Genomic DNA, 16,067 nt, shown 5'->3' with positions numbered 1-16,067 from the left:
CCGATATTTGGCATGTTTCAAAAAGATAAGTTAATGCAAACTTTCTTTGATTTTCTATATAGGTAATGTCTTTTAACTATAATATTTTTATTTCCATTTTTGCATTTTGTCCTAAAAAGAAAAACGCCAAAAACCATTATTTTAATATCTGACCTAAAAACAGGAAAAAGGAAAGAGCGGGAACTTCGTCTGCACGGTTCAGTGCAACTTCCATCGACGCAGAAACCCTAGAAATCCAAATCCCCCATGCATCGTCGCTCGAATCCTCTGCTATTCTTCAATTCGTAGCGAAATCGAATCGAATCGGTCCCTCTAGCCATGCAAATCGATCCATTCGCGTCGATCGTCGAGCACTGTCTCGTCCCGCCCCCACAAGAACGGCTCCTGCGGAGCTGCCGCTTCGCCGGCGAGCCGGAACCGCCGGCGGCGGTCGTCGCCGGCGGCGGCGGCGGCGGCGATGGGGGGGTGGGGCCCCGGGAGGCCGGTGAGCCCGCGGTCGATCCCACGGGGGTTTTCATGGTCTCGCTGTCGGAGAGCGCGCGAAACGACGGGAGTAACCCTCAGGAGGACGTCTACCACACGCCGCCCGAGCATTCCGCGAGCGAAGGCGACGCGGCGGCTGTCGATTGGGGTTGCCCGGACGGCGGGAGGGCCGTCGATCTGGGGAGGGACACGGATGTGGGTTTCTCGGTGGAGCTGGAAATGACGCAGAGAGTTGATACTGAGTCTCACCTTGGCGTTTTGAACGGAGAAGCAGAAAAGACGGGAACACCTGCTTTCGGTGAGAGTTTGTGGGAGTCTCCGGCGAAGAGAATGAGATATTCAGGGAGTCCTGAAGTGGTGAAAGTTAAAACTAAAGAGATTTTGGGGGTATCATCAGCTTCGAGGGATCGCTCAATTGCTAATCCTGCCGAAAGTTTGAGAATTTTGGAGATAAAGTTGCGTTTGGAGGCTCCGGATGCTCCTTTAGGAGTAGTGACGGAGAAAATCAGGGAGAGCTTGGTGAAATCTGTGGAAAATTTGAAGAACTACGGGTTTAATTTACAGAGAGATGCTGAAATTTGCGAAGGGAGTTCGCGGAAAAGGAAGTTGAATTTGGGTGTCAAGTGTCTTAATGACGCAAGGATCATGGATTTGGAGGTTGAAGAAAGAGATGGCGGGTTGTTGTCCAGAGAGCACATGGTGAAGGATGATTCAGCAGTTAATGAAGTTGATAGAGGTACTGAGGGCACTGTGATCAATAAAGAAGTTCCTCCAATGGATAATGGACGAAGAATTGCTTGTGAAGAATCGGGACAGAAGATCGTGGAAAGACACAGCGGTTTATTTTCCAGAGAACACACACCGAAGGATAATTCAGCAATAAATGATGTCGATAGAGTTACTGAGGGCACAGTGCTTGGGAGCGAAGTTCCCCCAACTGATAATGGACAACGAGTTGCTTGCGACCAATTGGGTCAGAAGAGCATAGAAAGTTTATTGTCTGGACTGGACATGGTCAAGGGTAATTTAGCAGTTAATAAAGTCAGTAGAGGTACTGAGGGCTCAGTGATTGGTAGAGATGTTCCTGCAACTGTTAGTGGACAAAGAATTGCTTGCGAAGAAACGGGTCAGAAGAGCATAGAAAGAGACGGCGGTTTACCATCCGGAGAGGACACGGTCAAGGATAATTCTGCAGTTAACGAAGTTGCTAAAGGTTCCGAGGGCACAGTGATCGGTAGAGAATTTCCTGCAACTGATAGTGGACAAAGAGTTGCTTGCAAAGAATCGGGTGGGAAGAGCGTAGAGGACATTGAAAGTTTTAGATATACAGGTAAGACTTCTCATTTGCGTGACAAGGGCAAGAAAATTGCAGAAAATGAAAGAAACAGAATGAGGAATGGGGAAATGCATGGAACTGAAGTTTGCAACAACTGTGAAGGGCAGATATCTAGAAACACAAGTGCGGACGTCGAAAGTTTTCAGGGTGTTGGTGTAGATAATAATGCTGCTGGTTCTTCTCAGGATGCTCGAGGAGTGAGGAAATTGCCATCATCGATTCAGGGACAATCGAAAGAAAAGGATGCGGAGTTGCAACCACAGCTGCCTGCTTGTTTCCCTTCAACAGAGAAGGATGTGAATTTTTTGGATCTTTTGAATATGATCGTGGGAACTCATGGAGATCCTAGCCTTGAAAATATAAATATTGTGGATATTGTGAAGAGTTGTGGCGTTACTTTTCCCATACCACGGTGGTCACAAGAAGGGGAGAATAGAACAGAAGAAAAAGATCGAGGATGAATAGTTTGGATGGTAGTTTTGGGATTTTTGCACTGCTGTTCCATGGTGATTCGACTGTTTAGAGGACATTGGCTGTGGTCCGATGCAGTAGATTTGATCCAATGACTTTCTTTCGGCAAATAATTGATTTGAGGTCGAAGCTACTGTTTTGGGAACTAAATTGAACCTTCTGAACCTGGAAAGATGAAGATACAGATTGCTAGACCTGGGAATTTGATGCGAGTTAATCCGGTAGAATAGATGCTGCTCACAGGAACAACTTCTCTACAAGAGGACTGCCAGATTATGTATAGACAGCTTCTGTATGTATGGGTTTTTCTGTTTTCGCAAAAGAATGCAGAATGTATAGCGGCTTTGTCAATACAGAAAGTTCAGACTATTGAGATTATTGTGCTTTGAGCTTGACTTCGATACTCGTTGCCTCCTTTAAGGTGCTTTAAGCAACGGAATTAGTGTACTAGATACATTGCTGACATTTCATGTGCCCAACCTTGACATGCCCATCATAGAGAACTTGACCCTTAAGACTTAAGAGCATTGACAATTTCATCACCCATGAACCTGCAATCAGAAGGTGTTCAAGATCATGACAACCTCTGTAGCTGGTATTTGTTCCATCATAACGGTTGAGACATTGGCTTGTACTTTTTATTAATCATGGAAACATACTTTATAAAACTGAAAACCTCGCTTAGTTTCCATAGATATGTTGCTATAACACCACAGAAGTGTCCTCGTGGCAAATTTCTCGCTTGCTAAAAGAACAGTGATGAGATAACTCTAAAAAAAAGGGAGATGAAGGACCCTGGTGTTGATTTTGCAGTCAGCTATCCAAGAACCTGTAAACTCCCAACTTCTGAAAAGAAACCCGCGACTAAAGCCAATGATCATTCTGCTGCTTGGTTTTCTTCAATTAGCATGATGGTTAAGGCTAATAACTGAAAGATTGTGCAACAAAGTAACTGAGGTATAAAAGATATCCAGGAATTATCAGTCATCACCATTTGCATCCTGAGGTATACGCTGCCACCTATCATCTTTCCTATACAAAAGTGCACCTCTGTTCATCCCCTCAATATACCAAGTTAAAAGGAGATGGTGACGAAAAACAACCTTAAAACCTCATGAAAGATTTATCCTTTTGTTCAACAAGCATGACCAAAGAAGCCACTCTAGCCAAAAGGGTATCTATGTAAGGCCCTAATGCTTCAATGACGCCACATCATCAGGGATAAACAAGCTGTGGGTACAGTGAGCTACTGCTAGTGCTCGCCTGCTGGGAGACAAAGCTCATGGCCGGATGGAGGAGCTCTGCTTGCGGGAATGAGCTGTTCGATGGCACATCGAGCAGCAGATCCTGCTCAGAGTTATCATCAGCAACATGTAAAGAATCTAGCAAAAGAGCACCACCATCAGGAGGCACTGCGAATAGGCTTCTTGGACTGAAGCAAGATCCATCACTCTCTACGGTTTCCTTGTTTTTGGAGCTTCCTCCCACAATTAATCTTCTGGGGCTCTTCATTTTTGCATTTACTTCTGAAATACAGAAAATCTTGTGAGAATGCCAAACATCATATATCAATTTAGTAATTCAAGAAGCAGTGCTGATCAGTTTTCTCTGAGGTACAACAGGATAGTCACCTATAAGATCACAAGTTCTCATGGTTGATACATGTCTACGATTGGGCAAATACTTACAGAAATTGATACACAAGGATTAATTAATGGGGCATGATTCACATTCTACTGCCAAAGCTACTTCTGGATAAACTTTATGTCCTTGGGCTTCTGTTAGCTTATCATTCTACTGCCATTTGACAGTAATTTTTCCATTAGCTTCAGTTGAGTCCCTCTTCTTGCAGCACAACAATACTTCGGAAAACTAAAGCTTTCCAGTTCTGTGACAGAATTTGGAAGAACTAGGAAATTCCCTCTATCTAATTAAGCACACAAGTGCCAGAAGATGAGGAAAACCTGTATACTTCTGTTTCTGAATGTCATGTATTCCCTTTCCTTTGATTAAATTAGTAGATACAGTCTCATGACCTCCTTGAGAGCCAGGGTTTCCAGAACCACTCTTGAGTTTCTGCAGCAAGATCATAGTTAGCATGCTATTATTATGCACAATTTCCACATTTATGAGCAACAAAACGTAAGTTTCATCATACCTTGACTTGGTGGTAATGTTCAACCCATTTGTGCTTCATCGAGTTGGACAGCACGAGCCTCCTTAGAGTCCTGTAGTCTTCATCTTTTGCCACAGACAATGAGTTATCAAATAACCCTTCAGCCAGCAGATGCTGAAAAGAAGATAAGTTCTCAAGGAATGCAGCACCATCAAACATGCTTCTGAGGCTGCACGTGCAAGCAAAGACATGTTAATAAGAGCACCTGCATGAAAGAATGAAAGCCAGAAGCGATCACCTGTCACAAAAATTGTTGTGTCCTTGACTGCCCTTTAGCAATCACAATTCGACACATTCCATTGTTTGTGTTTCTTTTTCTTATGTTTTTGGCCAGATATCTTTGTGATACCTTAGCACAACAAAAAATTTACGGGAAACTGAGTGAGAAGAATGCTAACCTATCTGGAAAGTTTGCTCTATCAACCTGAGGCAGATATCTCAATAGCTGTTGTTGCTCTTCATAAGTCAAATGTCTGACAAACTGATCAAAGTTTAACACATCCTACACCAATCATAAGAAGACAGGATGAGCATATAATGAATGTGAATTTCTTCAAATAGAGTCAACCAATCTGCACAAAGGACCAAGATTAGGTTCATCATCTGTTCACCACCAAGCCAAAATGGATATGTAGCAACCTAAAGTTTAGGCCATCCGCTATCTATTCAGTAATATCCCGTGGTAGTTCTTCACAATGAGGATCTCATTACAAACCTGTGGAACATACGCGAGGTACTGCATCTATGATCCAAAGACGCGTAGTAACTTACGTAATGGGTTGGATATAATAGTCTGATGGATACAAGAAAGAGCTACAAAACTGTGCAAAAATTTCCATGGTGCTTCTATGAGAAAGCAGTATCATATCACTTACTCTAAGCTCGATAGAAAGTAGTGGAGAACTTCGAGTTCCTAACATGCGCAGCTTTTCATGCTGGGACTTGTCCCTGCAATGCAACAATAAACAAAATGTTAAGAATGGATCTTCACTTATTTTGTCCCCCTTCTAGACCATCTTTCACCTAACAGACAATTTTCTGGTACGGAGCATGCATTATTACATTACTTGTATGAAAGAAGCAGTACACAAAATTTAATGACTCCTACACTCCTTTATTTATTCCTAGAGAGATCAACTGCTCCTTGTGCCCGAAGGCTTTAAAATTTCTAAAAGTGAGTTTAACAAAGGATGCCAACAAAATCATCATTTGATCCTCCACTTTTATGATTGAAAATGAATTAAGTTACCTCTTGAGCTGCCCTTGTTCCTTCCCTTGCCCAAAAGGACTCTCTAAAGTCTGTGCTTTTGAACTTGGAAGATTTACACACTTGTTGTTATGTACAGGAATGGTCAGAGGATGAGAATGTACATCATTTACTTTCAACTGCTTGTTATCAACTGAAAGAGAGCTAGCTTCAGATTCTTCTTCTCGAGCTATTGAACTCGGATGTCTGATGAGGACCGATCCATGTCCAATCTCAACAGAAACCATTGGAGTTTCACTCTCTAAAAGCAAATCCTCTTCAGAAGATCCAGATAAACACGAAGACTGTTGTTCATGTAATATAGTGTATAGATCTCTGGTGAGCTTCTCAACTGCGGATGGCTTTGGACGATTCACACACGTCCTCTTCTTGGAAGGCACCAGCGAATCCCACACAACTGATTGAGCTGGACCTATTAAATTGAGTGGCACATATGATTAGTATCACTCAGCTAACTGAAGAGAGGTGTCAATCTTCATTCTCAATACTGCCCATTATTTGCATTACACAGAATAAAGACATCTATTCTATCTGTCAATCCTTTCACCGAGAATAAAAAGGACCTCGGTCCAATTGAATTTGAATTGCAACAAATTGAGCACAAGAGAAGGAGAAGACTAGCTTTCATTCGAAAGTTCAACCTGTCAAATCACTGGCATCTGCACTGCCAAACTGTGCACAGCTTTCAGAGTTTGAAAGAGCCGATCCAGAACTAGACCAGTTACTAGTATCATCATCTGCAAACTTATGGAAACTCTGGCTATATTCATGTGAATTTCCTCCTACAGTCATATTTTCGCTATCATACTTTCGCTTAAGCACCTTCACTTCCTTCTTTTTGTTCACGGACACGCTCTTTGTTCTGGCAACTCTGTGGTCTTCATAGTTTTCGGAATCGGCTCGAGAATGGAGAGGGGTATAATTGGCCAGTGTCCCTTTTGTCCTCCATCGAGAACCACAAGCATTACACAGTACTGGCTTCTCCGGAGGTCCATTTCGCCAAAGAGGTGTGCCTATTGCGACATTTAGATATCATGAGAACTCCAAAACAGTATATGTCCCCACAAAGAACAAGCGAATGCACAGTGCTAGTGTACTTGGAGGATTGTTGTTCGAGGACTGGAAATGCTTCTGTGTATACAAGATGATGAGAAGTGCCCAACAATTCAAATCGAACGAAATGAGACTTTTCATGTCAGTAATCATTAGCAAAGTGTTCAAGTGGAAAGTCGAAAGGGCAATAGTATCTGTCTATTCTACAATCATAATTCTGATGTCCACTCCAGATTACTTAAAAAGCACAATAACATTTAACATATACTAGGCAAAGCAAGAGTTGTCATTCAATGTGGCATGCAGTACCCTAAAACGTGATAAATGCTCTTATAGTGTGATTAAACACACAGGCAAGCAGAAGAGCGTGCAGAAATGGCCCTCATAGAGCATTATAGAGATTAATAATAGTGGATAGAACAAAAGAGCGACTCGAGATGCCTCCAACTTGAGCTCCATGGACTTTTCCGGGCAAATTGTCATAGCTCAAGAAAACCATAAATTAGCTGAATGAAACAAATATGTTCCCAGTATTCTGAAAGGGTGAATCTGCATTGACCCTACAAGCTTGTTGCTCAATGGGAGCTATGACAACTGAACCCACCGAGGTATCAAGAGAGAAGATTTGTACAAACTCCAGGAATAGGCTGTTTGAGAGGCACTTAATAGTATGATACAGGACGGATACATTGTGATGGTATCCCGAGTAGAGATTAACAAGGAATCAGTATTACATTGTCAGATAACTTCCAATAATATGGAGATCACCTCATTTGCTTGTCACAAATTCCAACCAATTAAATCAGGACACTATAATTATATCTTGATGGGGCTAAGAGTGAGGTTAGTGGCCACTTGCACAAGTTGAACAGGACGGAGCAAATGGCCCTTGGGCAAGACATCTTGGATTAAGTCATGGAGAGAATGAGTTAATCCGGAAGGCCCAGATCAAACATCAATAGAGAGTCCAAAGTGATTTTAGCAGAAAATTCTGTTTGAAGGTAAACTCATTAGGATTCAACTTTATTTCAGTTAATTAATAAGTGTACTGAGACTTCTGCAGATCCTCAACAACTTTGGGTTGGGTATTGCATCACTAATTGATCACACAATCTGCAACTGCTCATACCATTCAAGAGACCCGAATAAAATCATGGAAGTTTCAACAGATACACGGATTTAGATTAAGGAAATGGCATAGTCAAACTCAAATTAATGTAATCATCAAAATTTAACAACAACATCTGTTTCTTTTCCTCATTTGCCCAAATCATATCCAAACAGAACCGCACAAGCAACACCAAATATCAATCTGATAATGTCTGAACAAGGGTATGCTCTTTTTTTTCCCTTAACTATTTAGCTGATGTATCCATACAAACATACTTTTTGCATATGCAGAATCAAGACAAGAGCAACCCACTTTTTGTTTTCCCCCAAAGATATAATTAAGACACTAAAAATTGGAGAAACAAGAACTCACTTGTAACTCCACAGTGATAGCAAGGCCCCTGCTTAACCATCTCTCTCTCTATCTTAATCTCAACGAAAATCGAAAAATTCAAAGAAAACTCAAAAAAAAAACAGTAGCGAGACCAATTTATTGACAGAAAAATCGCAAAAAAAAAACTGATTAACCCTCCTCAGCCCCTTGTAACGCATATACAGCTCGAGCAATTCGGGGGGGGGTTGGTCAAAGCAAGAACATCCAAGCAGAAGAGAAAGAATTTGCAGAGGAGTGGAGAAGCCCAGAGAGAGAGAGAGAGAGAGAGAGAGAGAGGGTCCTGAAAGTTCCTTATGTATATTGGGTGTGGGGGGGTGCAGAAATTATAATCAAAACCCAAAGAAAAGCACCCAGGAGAGGAAGAAAAATAATGAGGAGGAAAGTCAAGGACGAGTGAAGGAGATTGAGATGTGCGTATAGAGAGCTGGGAATCCCCCGTATATAATTCAATGGTGAAGGAATCTAATTAATGGGTGTGGAAAAGGGGGGGTGAAATAGGAAGAAGAAAGAGAGAGAGAGAGTGGGGCGTTTCTCTATGTGTACATGGCCAATGGCCATCACCCTCTCCTTCCTTTCCCAATTCTTTTAAACATATATAATATATATAATATTAATACCACCATCATTTTGCTCTAAACTAATTTTTTAATCATTAAAAATCTCAAACCGGTAGGCCTACGATGAATTTATCCCAAATTAATTTTTTTTACTACCAAAAATCCTAAATCGGTATATTTGTGACAAATTTACCCTCCGTTGAATTGGATTGATATCACGAAAAACCACAAACCAATACACCTGTGACAAACGGAGGGTAAATCTCAAACTAGTACACCGCGTGTCGTTCAACTCAGAAATTTGACGGTAAAATTTAACGGAAACTGACAGAGGGTAAAATTGTCGTACGTGTACCGATTTGGAGTTTTTGGTGATTAAAAAAATTATTTTGGAGTAAATTCAATTTAGAGTTTTTCGTGGTATTAACCATGTTTTTTTCTCGAGCTTCTTTTGCCTTTTTCGTTTTCTTGATTTCTAGTGGGAAAATGACACAAACAATCCCTGAATTTTGACTCGATATGCAATTTGGTCCCTGAACTTTTAATTAGTTCAATGTAGTACTTGAACTTTGACCCAATGTTCAATGTGGTCCCTAAAATTTCAATTTGTTCAATGTGGTCTCTGAACTTTTGGTATATGTTTAATATAGTTCATGGATTATATTGTACATTTTCATATAGTTCATGGACTATATTGAACATGTACCAAAAGTTCAGGGATGATATTGAACAAATTAAAAGTTTAGGGACCACATTGAATATTGGGTCAAAGTTGAGGGACTATATTGAACAAATTAAAAGTTCAGGGACCAAATTGCACATTGAACCAAAATTCATAGATTGTTTGTGTCATTATCCCATTTGTAATTTGAGTTAAGATAGGGGAAAGAAAACCCCAAAAAGTTTGAGCGGATGGGATTTAATTAACTTGCCCACCGAATCCATTTGAATGTAAACCCGACGGACCGATACTAGATAAGTGCGATCGAATCGTGCACGGGGGTAATCCGATATGGCTTTTATCGGGTACCGACTACAATCAGATTGCGAACATTACTCTTTCGTTACATTTTCACGCCTGTCGTAGGGACGTGACTTGCGGTAATCACAGACGATGGATGCGGTGAAATTCAGTGGCGGAGCAACGGGAAAGTAAAAAAACAAAGAAAAGTGCCATGTGTTAGTTGGCTCTTTCGTGTCTCTAAATCTCTCTTTTAAGGAAAAGTGAGCGACTTTCTAATTCGTATGACACCACGCAATCTCGACATATATCGAATCAGATCGCTCGATCAAATTGACTAAGGTAATAAAAAATAACAATTGGGCATGGTTTAATTTTTGCCTTTTTTTCTAGTGTCGTTTTTTTTTCATTGGTCGTGCTCTCTCATCAAATCCGTGAACCTTAGCGCCTAAGCATACTAACAGGTCAAAGGGTAATTCGGTAAAGAAAAAATATTCGAAAGAAAAGAATGTAGATTTGGACTATTATTTATTATTTACTTTTCTTCTTCTTCTTGCTGTGGATTATTCTGAACACGTTTTGCAGAAAAATTTGTTAATCTAAAAGAAAATGTTTACAGAAAGAGGAACTCTTATTTTGTCCCGGGATATTACCAACAAAAACCACGAACTGGTACACCTGTGATAAATTTTACCCAAAACTAATTTTTTGATCACCAAAAACCCCATACCGGTACATTTGTGACGAATTTACCCTCCGTTAGTTTCCGTTAAATGAGATTGATACCACGAAAAATTACAAATAGGTACACTTATGACAAACGGAGGGTAATACTTGAAACTTGTACACCCGTCAATTGTCACGTGTCATCAAACTTAGCAATTTGATTGTAAAATTTAAGAGAAAGAAGAATGTCATATTCAAATTGTGTTGATTTCGTTTTCATGGATTTTTCTAGTAACCTTTATTATGCGATAATGTATTATATGAATATATTAAAATGTATAAATTTTCGGTATATTTCTTTATTGGTACAAGACGGGAACGAGCAACCAATCCTAGCAACCTCTTTAGACGTTAGCGTCTCACGGCTCATTACTGAATGTTCCGTTTGAATCATAGTTTATTTGAATCACCCGCAACCCAAAAGGTTGAAAATTGTCAAGTCCGTCGCTGTAAGTAAGATGTCACGAAATCCATCAAAATAAGACATATCGTAATGTGAATCGAACCAATGATCTCACGAAAACCGGGCAATCCCTTGATCGCTCCACCAAACTATCTCGGTGGTGTTTAGACCTCCTCCCATACGACTTTCTCAACAATGGCATACCAAAAGAATATTATTATAAGGGCAAGAAGAGGGACACAGGACAAGCAAGACCCGTTATACATAGTGGGGGTATCTCGTGGATTTGACCAATACACGCCACGTGGCACGTCGACGGCTTCCCACCTCGTGAGAAAAATAAATTTTGGTCCAACCCTCATCTTCTTGTAAAGGGACTTTTACTTGGGCCCATAATTTGGTATCTCGTTTTGATAATATGAAATTATACGAGTTTCCAACACCTCGATAAGGCTGGGATATGCCTCCTTCAACGATATTTGCACCATATCTTTTTTTTTTCCTTTTTTTTTTCGTGGGGGCATCAGTATTTTCACAATATTAAAAAGTCGAAATTTTCGCGACGGTCATGAAACCATAATGATGACATCTATAAAAGAGCAGCTACGCTAGTCCCTTTCCCGGCTTTTCGATTGAAAGGGATAATTGCACAAAATGTCCCTAAATGTTGGCTCGATGTATAATATGGTCCTTGAACTTTAGTTTGGTCGGATGTGCAATGAGATCCCGGAACTTTTAATTTGTGTATCCTTGAAACTTATGATAAACGTTCAATCTAATATTTGGATTATCATATCCCTATTATCGATCCAGTTACAAGATTATCTAATCCATGGACTAGATTGAACACGTACTAAAAGTTCATAGACCACATAAAATAAATTAAAAATTCGGGGACGACATTGCACATTAAACTAAAATTCAGGATCCACATTGAACGAATTAAAAGTCAAAAGACCACATTGCACATCGAGCCAAAATTCAAGGACCATTTGCATCGTTTTCCCAAGACGAAAAGATGGTTCTGTCCAAAGTAAGTAAGAGCCTATTGTTCCCCCCAACTCATATCTAAACGAAATTCGAACAAATTAAAAACTTGGGAATCACATTGCATATAGACCCAAAATTCGGGGACCGTTCCGTTTTCTCTCCAAGTTATGCAAGAACCTATCGTTGACCCCCCCAATTCACATCTCAATCGAAATTGATAAAGTTAAGCATTTTGGAAGGTGAGGATGTAATTGGCTTTTTCTTGGGGTTCGATGCCGTGCACCAAAGGTTGGCAAGTTTGACCAAACTGGGTCGTGGGCGTGGCCAGTGGACATGCCTCCTCTCTCTCTCCTCACCCTCAGCGCGTCATTCTCCAGCGTCGTCATGTACAGCACGAATCACATAATGTCGAGATCTACTAAAAGTAAAGCTATTGGCGGGGAAAAGTTCCCACCCCATTGAAGACCCAGTCACAAAAAAAACAAAAGAAATACATATTATTAGTAAAAAAATAAATGATTCAAACACTATTTTCTGAAAATGATCGCTTGTATCACATAAAATAATTAACCAATTCACTTTCGATGCTAATTTATGTTTAAACACTTCTGTCGATGACGAAAATACTGTTCTTTCTTTGAATTTTGGGAGCGATGCAAGCAATCGTTTTAAGGAAAACATGGTGCATTGATTTCGCGGAAACTGAATGATATGGAAATTATTTTTCCCTCAAAATAATGATTAAGATCATTTGAAATAATTAGTCAATAAAAAATATTTTCATTATAGATAATTTATCTCTTTAAATTCTTGCCGATGATGAAAATATTTTTAGTTCGTTTATTTTTGTAAACGATAGGAACTATCATTTTTAGGAAAACGTTTTTCAAATCTTGTATTTTCCACGAAATAAACGCATCCAGATTGTTCTATTTCTCTAGATTAAATTGCTTATTAAAATAACATAAACATCAATTGGGCATGACCGAAAATTGGTACGGCGTTAACTCATGAAAGTTCTTGGCATTGGGATGTCGAAATAATGTTCAACCGAGAGGATTGCAGGCGAAGTTGAACTTTACAATTGTCCTTTTTGAATGAAATAAAGAAGAGTGTATAAGTCAAGTCCATACTTTTACGGACATATCCTCGCAGTAAGTTCGTGAAATATGAAAATCAATCACCAAAAAAATGTCATCCCAATCTCATTGCTCGGCTTTCGACTAAAAAAAAAATCTCATTGCTCGACCATACTAAGCCTCTCATTTTTCTATATTTAGAGCAAATATATTCACGTGAAAATGATACAAATTGAGAGTACAACGGGTTAAAAAACACGTAATTCATGTCGCGATTGCTAATTTAGCAGAGAGACTCGTATTCCATCCTAATATACGGAATTTCCCACAAATCATTTAACCTATGATTTGAAACAAAAAATGGTCTGGCTGGCTACTGACCGGCCAGGTTAGGCCGGGAAAAGAGGTATTCCTGCTTTTCAATTTTTATTTCCAAAGTACCTCTATCGAACCTTTTCTTTATGTATGTGGGATTGCTTATACTTTAGTTTACCGAAGACATCGACATATTATACATTTCAACTCGGTACAAACAAAATAATTTTTCTAAAAATTAAAAGTAATCAGAAATATTGTGAAAATTCCATATTATATATACATTCTTACATATATATATTATAATTGGGAGAACCCAAGTACTGACTTTCGGATCCGGGATCCAATTTATAGACGTTTGAATATTGAATCATGAGCAAAGCACTGACCATACCATTAGGATCTCTCTTTGCACTTTTGGTTTATTTTTTATTCTATTTTCTTAACAATTTATCTAGTCACTTCAAATTCCAATCCAGCCCACGTTCGAATTCTCTTATTGTTCATGACGAAACCCATCTGGATGGGTAAATCCCCCGATTCTAGTCCAGTTGAACGAAGGAAATTGTCCAAAAAGTTTTAAATTTATTGTACGGGGGTCGCTAATCCAATTATAAATTGTTCAATTGTGTCAATTTAGTTACACATATTTTAATAATTTGTCAATTTAGTCCTAAACATTAAAACTGTGTCAATTTAGTTTGAAACATTTTGAAGAATTGCCAATTTAGTCCCAAACATTTTTTATAATTTGTCAATTCAGTCATTTCGGTCAATTTTGGTCGATGGCCGGCGGCCGGCCGGGGTCCACTTCAACGATTTTCTACCATAATTGTCCGAAAGAACTAAGTTGGCATATCATCAAAAGATCTAGAACTAAATTGGCAATTTTTCTAAAGGTTTAGGAATAAATTCACATAATCAAAAAATTTAAGATTGAATTAGTCGCCGGCCGAATAGCAGGGCCAGGACCTTTCGGATAATTATTCCCGTCAAAGAGAGTATACTCTTTTAGGGTTTTACCTAATATATATTCTGTTCAACAGATAAACTCTAAGATTTGGTGCTGTCTCCTCTTTTGCGCTGATAAGCCTCATGATTCTCGAACAGATAATCTCTAATTAATCTTACAACCGATCCGGTGATTACAGTTGAGACTTATCGTTCAAGCATTCCTACGAAAACACGACAATCTCCTATGCAATATATACCTACATATTATATAGATAGATATAAAGAAGCGTATATTTGCAAATATTCATTAAGTTAATCGTTCTCTGCTTGCTAAAACCTCCGCTGACACTGCTGCTGCTGCTGCTGCTTCCCTTTGAGATCATCATCCTCTCCAAATCAGAAAAGAAGAAAAGAGGTTCTCTCGTGCTGCGAAAATCCGCGGAGATGGACGGGGACGTGCTCATCGACTACGCAGTGAGCCAACGGAGAACCGCACAAGATGGTGGCAGTAGCTCCGATGGTCCTGGCAATGGCGTCTGGTTCTCGCTGCACTTCGAGCTTCAACTAATTACTCGAAGCCCCGTCTACACCATCGAAGATGCGGGCGATGTCGCTTTTGACGAGTACGATCGTCATTCCATCCAGACAACCGTCGATGGACTCCTCAGCTCCCAGCTTCTAGATGTGGATTCCGAGGTAATAAGAGTACGTTAAATTCAATCTAGTAACACTTGACCGTACTGAACACGTCGCGGGTTTGAGATTCCATGTTCTTTAGTAACCCGTTAAAAAACTTCCGAGATAGGAAGCTGTTTGTGCAATCACCGAGATAATCCGGACACAAACGACCTTTGTATCTTCGCATTAGGTTGAACAGTCTGTAGCACAACCTTTGAATCGACATGAATTTCTCGTACCATGCACGCACAGGTAATATCGCTTGCTTTGTTGAGCATTGGAGTGCCGAATGACTGCCAAGTGCCTATCATCGACGGGATACGCGAGAAGGCTAATTTCATGTACAACGATCCTACCAATGCCGGGCATAACCTCCTACACATGGAAGTGTCGATCCGTATGGACGCCATTGAGACAAGAACGACCCCACTTCCAGACATCGAAATCGAACGGGTCAATCTAGCTACGACAGAATCGTTGATAGAAGCATTAGAGAGGGTCACAATAGACTCCGAAGCATCGACGAGCCAATGTGCCATCTGCATGGAGGAGATTCTGCAAGGGACGCAAGCCAACAGGATGCCTTGCTCACACATTTATCACGAGGGATGCATCAGAGAGTGGCTAGGCGGGAGCCATACCTGCCCGTTGTGCCGATTTCCCATGCCCTCGACGAATACAAGGTCGAACCAACATTGAATTTCACTTGAATCTCCCCATCTAACTTCTTGAGATGGGGATTTATATGTTGGTACAGTTTGCTTAAATCTAGTGAACAAGATTTCTCGGTTTATTGTCTGCTTGCGGTCTGCTTGCGGCGATTATCCACGTAATGTGATAGAGACAAGATGTTAGCTCAGCCCATCTTAATGCATACAATGGAATAGAACCGGTCACACACTTCTCTGGCCAACTCAATAATTGGCGACATAGGAATTATGATGTAGATAGATTCCACTTGAGAAATAAAACAGATTAATAGTAGAAAGTCATCTAGAAACAACAGTATTATAAAATTTACTTGGACAAAACCCTAAACAGACATCTAGAGTGAGTAGAAGATTAGAAGTACTTCTACAAATAAAGGGTAAGAGCCAAACAATACTATCTCATA

General features: G+C 40.1%; 2 protein-coding genes across 2 annotated transcripts; one reads left to right on the top strand and one right to left on the bottom strand.

Annotated features, from left to right (window-relative positions):
- The first annotated feature begins 118 nt into the window (after nt 1-118).
- On the top strand, nt 119-2,668 carry LOC130135400 (uncharacterized). The gene is made up of 2 exons (XM_056304476.1): nt 119-1,813; nt 2,005-2,668. The coding sequence occupies exons 1-2, from the start codon at nt 319-321 to the stop codon at nt 2,166-2,168; spliced, it is 1,659 nt and encodes a 552-aa protein (XP_056160451.1). The 5' UTR covers nt 119-318; the 3' UTR covers nt 2,169-2,668.
- Nucleotides 2,669-3,226: 558 nt separating this feature from the next.
- On the bottom strand, nt 3,227-8,760 carry LOC115686482 (GATA transcription factor 26-like). Its single transcript, XM_030611794.2, has 8 exons — nt 8,270-8,760; nt 6,375-6,746; nt 5,716-6,145; nt 5,342-5,414; nt 4,865-4,968; nt 4,449-4,635; nt 4,255-4,366; nt 3,227-3,816 (listed from the first exon to the last, which is right to left on the bottom strand). The coding sequence occupies exons 1-8, from the start codon at nt 8,307-8,309 to the stop codon at nt 3,506-3,508; spliced, it is 1,629 nt and encodes a 542-aa protein (XP_030467654.1). The 5' UTR covers nt 8,310-8,760; the 3' UTR covers nt 3,227-3,505.
- Between the last annotated feature and the right edge of the window lie 7,307 nt (nt 8,761-16,067).

Source organism: Syzygium oleosum, unplaced genomic scaffold (genome assembly GCF_021117445.2).
Source record: "Syzygium oleosum isolate NSW1041296 unplaced genomic scaffold, Sole_v2.1 Sole_v2.32, whole genome shotgun sequence".
In the NCBI taxonomy this organism is placed as follows: domain Eukaryota; kingdom Viridiplantae; phylum Streptophyta; class Magnoliopsida; order Myrtales; family Myrtaceae; genus Syzygium; species Syzygium oleosum.
The sequence above is the reverse complement of the archived record's forward strand: the minus strand, read 5'-3'. Positions and strand labels throughout refer to the sequence as shown.

Excerpts from the sequence above, each read along its gene's own strand:
- LOC130135400 (XM_056304476.1), top strand. The coding sequence starts at position 319 with ATGCAAATCGATCCATTCGCGTCGATCGTCGAGCACTGTCTCGTCCCG. Across the intron at positions 1,814-2,004 it reads TGAAAGTTTTAGATATACAG|GATGCTCGAGGAGTGAGGAA; the intron begins GTAAGACTTCTC and ends GGTTCTTCTCAG.
- LOC115686482 (XM_030611794.2), bottom strand. The coding sequence starts at position 8,309 with ATGGTTAAGCAGGGGCCTTGCTATCACTGTGGAGTTACAA. Across the intron at positions 6,747-8,269 it reads CTATCACTGTGGAGTTACAA|GCACACCTCTTTGGCGAAAT; the intron begins GTGAGTTCTTGT and ends ATGTCGCAATAG. Across the intron at positions 4,969-5,341 it reads TACTTTCTATCGAGCTTAGA|GATGTGTTAAACTTTGATCA; the intron begins GTAAGTGATATG and ends TGATTGGTGTAG.